The following is an 8,642-nucleotide window of genomic DNA, read 5'->3' on the forward strand; positions in this document are numbered from 1 at the left end:
GAGAATCTTAATGAAGAAAAAAAAAATCACATTGTGATCCCTTATAAAATAAAGAAAGCAGGTAGACAGGTCCACTTCATCCAACTCAAGTGATTGCAAGGTCTTGGTTATGACCTCTCAAAATCCCAGACTGCTTATTTTGAGCTAATTTGAGTCAGCTGGTAACATCATTCAAGGCAGCTGAGCGTGTATTAACATATTTTCTGCAACAAAGAAATCCACAAGCAAATCCTTGTAATCAACATAATGAAAATATGCTATTGTTAAAACCACTTAGACCATTTTCCATATCTGAACCATTTCATTGTGTATGTATGGTGAGCGCGGGACCGGGAGAATAAGAAAATGTGATATCGCTCTGTAACTTGTTAGTACCACAGCAACTACACAGAGAGGTTGGAGCACAACCGCTCCATCTGTTCCTGCCATCAATTATCCCGAAAAGAAGAAAAATAACTGGAACGAGGAACCCTTCCCGGAGAAGATTCCCTTACCTCACTGTTCCACTATGTGGAACATGTCTGAATCAGCTCACCTGATTGTACTGCAAAACTCGTTTTTCCACAGCATGCATGTATATTCAAGATATTAAAACATGCTTCGCTTAGATTTATTTGATAAACGCACTCACCAGTCTCCTCATCGATGGAAAATATCCCCAGGCCAGATCCGTCTCTTATGGAGTATCGAATCTCTCCGTCTCGTCCTCTGTCCTCATCTTCAGCTGAAACGGTCATCACAGAAGTCCCAACGGGAGCATCCTCCTTTATAAATCCTTTTTCCACAAATGATCGGAACAAAGGCCTGTAGAGATTCTCATTCACATCCACCACATCCACCTCAATGAAGCAGGTGGAAGATAAAGATATGGGCTTCCCTTTGTCTTTAGCTTTTGCTGTCAGATTATACACCTGCTTCGTCTCATAGTCTAGATTCTGAACAATCCGAAGAGCGCCACTAATTTTGTCAACTTCGAAATTCCCATCTCCATTGTCAATTAGGCTGTATCGTACCTGGCTGGAAGGCCCAATGTCGGGGTCGTGAGCCTCCAGCCACATAATTACAGTACCGATAGGAAGGTCCTCCCTCACCTTCACGCGGTAATTGGGGGGAACAAATTTTGGTGGATTATCATTTACGTCTTCCAAGGTGATTTTAAGAGGGACTGTGGACACTAGTTGAGGCTCACTTAGTGCCTGGTCGCGTGCTGCAATCTTCAAGGTATAGAATGGATAGCGCTCGCGATCCAATGGCTTTGTCACAGTCACCACACCCGTTATCTCATTGATCGCAAAATAATCAGTGCCTCCCAATATTGAATACTTGACAATCCCATTATCACCTTGATCCTTGTCTGTGGAATCCACCTGAATAATTTCTGTCCCGACAGGTGTGCTCTCGCTTATTTCAACCGAATAGGAATCTTGCATAAACTGAGGGCTATTATCGTTGGCGTCTAGGATTTTCACATCCAAGAGACGTGAAGAGGATTTCTGTGGTATCCCAAGATCATAAACTGTAATGTTGAGAGTGTAGTGGTCTGTCATTTCCCGGTCAAGAGGAGAATAAATCAAAAGCCACCCGGTTTCCATATCTACGATAAAGCGGCTTTCGGTGTCTCCTCCTGAAATAACATACACTAATTTCCCATTGAAACCGCTATCCGAGTCTGTGGCGCTTAAACGGACAATCCGGGCTCCTACGGGGAGGTCCTCTTTCACTTCAATAGCACTTGGGAAGGAGTCAGCAAACTGAGGAGGGTACCGGTTGACTGAGTGATTGTCCATGAAGTTGTCATCTGGCTCAGTGTGCGTGTGGATTTTGCTGCCCTGAAGTAGCTTCTCAGCCAACATGGTAGCAACGCCAGTTTCCACACATTTTAACTGGACAGGTTTCCGTGCCGTGATGACAGTTATGTTCATGATCATCGGCTGAGTCTCATGTTCACCGTCGGTCGCGACAATCTGCAAACTATGAAAAGACACTTTAGCTGCCTCTCCCTCACTCAGTGTGCGCTTCAGTGAAAGCAGGCCTGAGTTTGGGTTCAGTTCAAACAGATCAAGATCATTTCCAGCCTTAATATTGTACCGCACTAGCTGCAGCTCATCAGCATCTATGGCAGATGCTGTTGTTATCTGCTCTCCCACGCCGTGATCTCTGGGCACAGTCACTTCACAGTCTACATTTTCAAACAAAGGCTTATTGTCGTTCAGGTTATTCAACGTTATGGTAACCGATGCCTCCACCTCTCTCCGGAAAGGGGATCCCCAGTCTGATGCTCTGACTCTGAGATTGTAAATCCTGGGCATTAGCTCATAATCTAGGACCGCTGAAGTGCTGATGACACCAGAAAAGTAGTCGATGACAAACGGCTGGGGACTCAGATTGGTGATGCTGTAGGTCACATAGCCATTCTCCCCTCTGTCCAGATCAGTGGCTCTTACTGTTACCACACTGGTCCCAACAGGTACATTCTCATCAACACTGGCCTTGTAAGATGTCTGCTGGAATTCAGGTGCATTGTTATTGACATCAGTCACATCAACGATTACTTTTGTGGCTGCTTTTTTGTCACTGGTGATCACCTCCAGTTCAAACTGCGGGGAAGTATCAGCATTGATTGGGCCTGAAGTGCTGATTAAGCCAGTATCTGGATTGATAGTAAATCTGTTCTTGTCTGAACTTTGTTTGAAAGCATATTTTACATGTGGATACTTTGGCACAGCTGTTACCATGGTGACAGGTGTGTGAAGAGGGGCGAATTCACTAAGGCTGACTCTGTAAATGGACTTTTCAAACACGGGAGGGCCCTTTTGGAACTGTGCCGAAGTGACATGTACCAATTTAGCAGATGAAAACTGAGGTGGAGTGCCTTTGTCCTTTGCCTGTAAAGTGAGGTTGTATCCAAAAGGTTGACTGTCCCAGTCCACATCTTTGACAGCTTTTATTTTGTACTCCTTGCTCCCTGGGCTGCTTCTTACAGCCTTGAACTGCTGAAGAGGATCACCGGCAACAACGCTCAGCGACGCTATCTCTCCGTTTGGTCCCTGGTCTTTGTCCTCCACCGTCACAATGGCATATGTAGGATCGTGGTCCGTATCAGAGGGAGCCAAGGTCAACGCGGTAATTACGGGTGCGTGCTCATTGGCCTGCTCCACCCTGACTGTAAGTTTGGCCATGCTACTGAACCCACTGCTGCCGTACAGCTTCATCCCTCTGTCCACGGCGAGGATCTCCAACTCGTAGAGCTTTGTCTCAGAGTAGTCGAGTTTGCCAGTCAGTGTTACCACGCCGCTTGTTGGATGGACGGCAAACATGTCCGTCCACTCTCTGAAACTGTAGTAGTACTCTCCATTCGTACCGATGTCCGCGTCAGTTGCCATGACCTTGGCCACACTTGTGCGTATGGCCGTGTTCTCTGGCAGAGAGATGCTGTAGGATGTTGGTGAGAAGAGAGGCCTCAGATCATTGGTGTCCAGTACCTGCACCTTAACTCTAGTGCGACACTCGAAATTGGTGTTCCTCTCCGAAGCTTTGACAGTGAGCACATAGTGGTCTTTAACCTCCCGGTTCAGAATGGCAGTGCTGCCTCCTTTGGTCCTTATTCGCAAAAAACTGAAATCTCCCAACAGATAGTCCTCTGCTTTGAATAAGTTCTCATTGTCTCCAGAGATGATTTTGTACCTTATCTCCCATGTTGGGTCAGTGATATAAATCCCCATCTTGCTGTTACTCTCTAAGTAAGTCTTAGCAGCCGAGTTCTCGTATATGGTGGCATTGTAAACGGAGTGGGTGAACTGCACGGAGGCAGCCCTCGCCATCCTTTGGTTCCCTGTGCAGCCACAGAAAAGCTGCAGGAGCAGCACGAGCAGTGGCACGGAGTGCTTCCCCATCATCGTACCGCGATCTTCACAGAACCACCTGGAATGACAGCAACATTTGGATTTTTAGTGCCAACACACAAACAGTAGACGACGTCAGCCGTAATTAAGAGCCAGGAAATAATTGCAAATCAGCAGACTGCTTCAAAATGGCATGACAAGTGACGGCCAGGCTGATAAGTGGCTAAATTGGTTCCGTGTGGAAATAAGATGGAGCAGAGCAGCCAGTCAGGTGACAAGATCTGAGCCTGGAATGCTCCCAAATCTGCACAAAGCCAGATGCCAGCAATGTGCACGTCCCATCAGTAAACATTAATTTCTCCAAACATCCTCTTAATGAGCACATAAACAATTAAATCTTTAATTTAGCTATTGAGACACAATTTTATATATATATTCTTTTTTCATCTGAAACAGAAATGCTGTGGAATTATAAAATCAGCAGCAACTGCTTCAGTTGATGACTGACACTTATGCTGGATTATTCTTACAGTTATAATTAAATGAAAAACAAACAAAAGAGGGGGGGGGTGTTCCTGGGAAATTAAACACAAGGGTTCTCTTTATAATGTGGCTGCGGCGCAATCAGACTAAAAGAAAAAACCAGCGCTGCGATGCAATTGCTTTAAGATCACAGATTAATTTCGTTTACAGCCGCTTTACAGCTTCTCGGGCTCTGCTCAGGAGTTCATTCAATAAAAACTCATAAACGGAAGACGTTGCTATGTCAGCGCAATAATGTTTTGTATAAAAAAAAATCCGCGTTATTTACTTTTGGCGTGTCAAAATGACTCGAGCGGGGCTCGGTTATTAATGTTTTATGTGGGGTTAATAAGTGACACGGCCCGAGCCTGAGTCACCTTAAGCCTGAAACTGCAGCCCGCAGGTACAAAAGAGCCATCTGCTTGTGGAAGACCATTGTAAAAAAAAAAAAAAAAAAATTCAAACTACACATGCAACTTGTGGCTCGTTTTTAGGGCGCACGAGGCGAACTGTCGAGCGTTTTGTGCTAGATTCTATGCCCCAACGATTTCCACACAGGTCCGCTTTTACCGAGGAGGAAAAAAAGTTAACTGTTGAAAGAATTTAAGTTGGGGGTGCCTCGAGACGGTTTCATTTCAACCCCCATCCCCCAACTACAGCCGTTTACTTCTTGAAACGATGGCAGCCGTGCGCTGAGCAAAGGCACGCTCGGAAAGCCGCTTCTCACCTCTCCGCGCGGAATGAAACTACGCTTAAACTACTCTTTAATTGAAGCGCGCATGCTTGCGTTATCGGGGCAAATTTTAAAAAAAAAACGACACCCAATTCGCTGGTTCTGTCTCAGGCAAACTTCTTCAAAGAGGCAGCGAAAGCACGGTGGTTGCTCTCCCAGCCCGCTGCTCACAATAGCAGTCCCAGCCGAGCTCAACTTTTTTTTTTTTTTTTTCTTTCTTCCACGTTCAAAGATGCAGATGCCGAGGCGTCGCACACTCGAAAAGCATCGGATAGTCCAAGAACAACGTTTTACATACCTTTGTTGTCATTAATGTCGCATATTCGGAGGTTTTGAATGTAGTTTATGTGGTCCAAATCTCGGCATGGTAGTACGTGGACTTCTCTACTCTCCGTTAGTCCATCTGCCACCAGCAGGCAGGCTCTCCTTTCCCTCACTCGCTGCTTTCCTTTCTCTCCCACACTGGATCTGCCCGATATCTCTCCGCGCTGCGCACGCCCGGATCTACTTACCCGGCTGGTACATAGCAGGAGAAAACCTTTCCGCTCTGAACGCACGTAACAGGGCACTTTTTTTGCGGTGGCGCTGTATTTTTGGAAATATTTCCAAAATTGCCACGCTCTACTCTAAATCACTTTGGTTTAAATTTAGACTCGAGTACTCCAACTCCACTGCAACCTAACGTGCATCATGTTTGTCTTTACATTCAAACCATGCACTTTTTTCGGTTATGCACCTGTAGAGAATTAACAGCCATGACCGTTTTTTTTTATTATTAAATCAAAAATGGTGAAAATTTAGGTCATTAAGCTGATATGTAGCCTACTCCTTTAATGGGGCTTTTCTCGCATCGACATGAATAAAAAGTTCTCTCTCTGGCGTTGCTCATAATTGCAAAAAGCTCGTTTAATGTCCTCGCGCTGCTCAAATGAAATAACTCAATGTCTACCTCTTAGGCTGAACCACAGCACTTATCTTTTTGCACGACTTGCCGCCAGATAATAAACAAACAATTTACTGTTCAATTAAGCAATTATTCATCCTTGCTTTGCTGAAAAATGCCCCTAGATGAAGTGGAAAGGCCCTATTTTGCAGACTCGATGGCTTCCCTAATGATAATAAAGAGGCTAATAATACATGCAAAAGAACAAGTGTTTTAACATCGGTCCTTAAGATAGGCTTCTCGTTGTTCTCACTAAGGCTTAACACCCCTAGAGTCAAAGTCGCCGGCGGTGCGTCCTGGGGTCTTTATATTGCTGCGTTAGAGCATGGTGAGCGATGTTGGAAGTCTGATCCCATTAACCCCCTCCTCACACAGCCACTCGGACTTTTTTTCTCAGTTCAGACTAAAGCTGTGCCACCTTCTCTCCACATGCACACGGGAGTGTAAGAGCTGTGCGACTGATGGCGCTGTCTCACTGCTCTTGTCCGGACCGGAGCGCAGGCTGAAAGGCTGCGCTGCACGCAGCTCTGACAAGTTGTCAGCACTTAACGATCCGGTGTGCTCGTTGGAATATGCGCGCGAGTGCGTTTAAAGCGTGCGGATTTGTGCGTTTTTGACTATTTGGAAGTCGGTCAAAAACTCTCAAAACACCGTCTAAAAAGACGCCGAGAGTGTTGAGTCCAAAGTTTTGGGGAAAAAAAAAACGTCTCCAAAAAACTCCATGAGTCATTTCTTCACATACTACTCACCAGATGAGCTGGACGACCACTTGCTGTCGCTCCAAAGTTTGCTTTACATAAATCCCGGCAGATTATCGCAAATATTTCTTGAGATCATCTCCCAGACGAGGGCTCCTTCTGTTCAGTGAGAATCGGCAACTTTGTCCCTCTTCAGTCCCTCGCGGTTTCACAGCCGTTAGTTCCGATCCGCACAGAGTTATGGCACATGGTGGCTTTGTACAGTAGAGCTGTCGGCTACGGTTTGACTCTCGCCTCTCCTCCACAATGGTACAGGTGGGGTGGCATACTGTTGCTGCCTTCAGGTGATACCGGAAATATCGCGATCCTTCAAGCAGCCTAAAGGCAGACAAGGATAGTGAAGATGTCGTGATTTCCTTGCTCGTTGCCCTCGGTTCGGAAAAACATCACTACAGGGGGGGGGGGGAGGCGGAGTGAGAAGGGATCACATCATCCACTGATGGTGAAAGTGATGTCTGCAAATCTTTGCCTGTGCGTTTTTTTGCTCTGGCTTTCTTCTTATCTGGACATTTGTCATGCAGGTAAATTCCACAGCCTGACGATTTAATTAAAAATGTCTGCTCCTTATTTTCTGCTCCAGCTTACATTTCTTACACAAACAGCATTTTAATTATTTTTTGAAACACGGGCTTGTGCTCTTCTTATCAAAAATATATTTGAAAAATTATTAGGGAGAACGACTCTTTCAACAGTATACTCTTCTGCATACATCCACTGCTCGGTGTAGTTGGGTTTATTCTGACCACAGTGCATTTACCCAGCTTTAGGCACTTGGAGTGCTGATTCCTTTTATTAATTGCACTCCCATGACCCCTGTGAAAACACAATCCAACTCTAATGGTGATCTCTGAATGCTCTTCAGAGATGTAAATGTCTTCATTCTCTTCCTCGAACATGTGGCTAACAGCTAAATTTGACACCATGCTGTGAAGTGGCTGCCAAAAAATGCCAAAGCACTGAGAGCGGATGGACCCAGAGCTCCAGCATGAGAATTTCTGCTTAACGTCCGTTCAACACTGGCTCATTAAAGCCGCATATGCCCCCGGGCTAAGCAAACGAATAAGACCTAAGGTCTTGGTGTGTGGATTTGAATGGCTGAGAGGAGGAGGACCGGAGAGAAAGACTTTTAGAAGGTGCTTTTATTACAGAGAACGGTGTGTTATGTTTCATCTCTCTTCCTTACACTGGTCTCTCCCTGCATTTTATCCTATGCAACATTAGGAGTCTGGAACTTCTATTTTCTGTAGCCTGCTCTCTGCTCTGCCTGTAAAGCTTTAATTGAATTCAGATCAGGTGATGCTCAGGGCTGGTTCCACTCCTTTGATCTCACAAAGTGTTTGCAGTCCAGGTTGCTCGGGGGTTAGGTCTTCCTGTCCCATAGACCTTGTGGATGTATAGTGGGGAACTCCTCTTGCCCCTTAAAAACGGATTAATTCAACACACAGAGTGACTTACAGATCAAGTGGAAATCAGTAGGCTCAGGGGAGGGAATTATGCCTTTCCAAACAGGCACTGTAACATCTTTGCAAACCTAAGCAGAGAGAGGTATTAAGGGTAGCTGAATGCTGCAGATGACTCACAGCGGAGACAACACACACACACACACACACACACACACCTCCATGTACCTAGCATGAAGTGAGATGATCAGATGATTCCAGTGCAAATAGGAGACAAAAACAAATGTAAACACATGCAGGTTTCCCCCCCACACACATGACCATTAAGGCAAGAGAAGCCAGTAATAGAAAATGCAGTGGGTTTAAATTCTCAATTCAGCCATTAGATCATACTTCTGTCAGTAAGTTTCTGTATATTATGTTCTTTTTAAAGGGCTGATATTT

At 45.4% G+C, this 8,642-nt stretch overlaps 1 protein-coding gene across 10 annotated transcripts in view; it reads right to left on the bottom strand.

The window, feature by feature from the left end:
* fat1a (FAT atypical cadherin 1a) overlaps nt 1-7,119 on the bottom strand; it is a 69,599-nt gene extending 62,480 nt beyond the window's left edge. For 6 of the 10 annotated variants that reach the window (XM_072384827.1, XM_072384825.1, XM_072384826.1 and 3 more), the window contains exons 1-2: nt 5,396-5,561; nt 632-3,921 (exon numbers count right to left, since the gene is read on the bottom strand). In XM_072384827.1, the coding sequence (XP_072240928.1) occupies nt 632-3,896 (3,265 nt within the window). In that variant the 5' untranslated portion in view covers nt 3,897-3,921; nt 5,396-5,561. Of the gene's footprint in view, nt 1-631; nt 3,922-5,395; nt 5,564-6,789 lie in introns of those variants that run through there. The other 4 variants (XR_011915380.1, XM_072384829.1, XM_072384828.1 and 1 more) reach the window with 2 other exon arrangements.
* Nucleotides 7,120-8,642: the final 1,523 nt, after the last annotated feature.

The sequence above is a fragment of the Leuresthes tenuis genome, unplaced genomic scaffold (assembly GCF_036924035.1).
Source record: "Leuresthes tenuis unplaced genomic scaffold, fLeuTen1.0.hap1 SCAF_4, whole genome shotgun sequence".
In the NCBI taxonomy this organism is placed as follows: domain Eukaryota; kingdom Metazoa; phylum Chordata; class Actinopteri; order Atheriniformes; family Atherinopsidae; genus Leuresthes; species Leuresthes tenuis.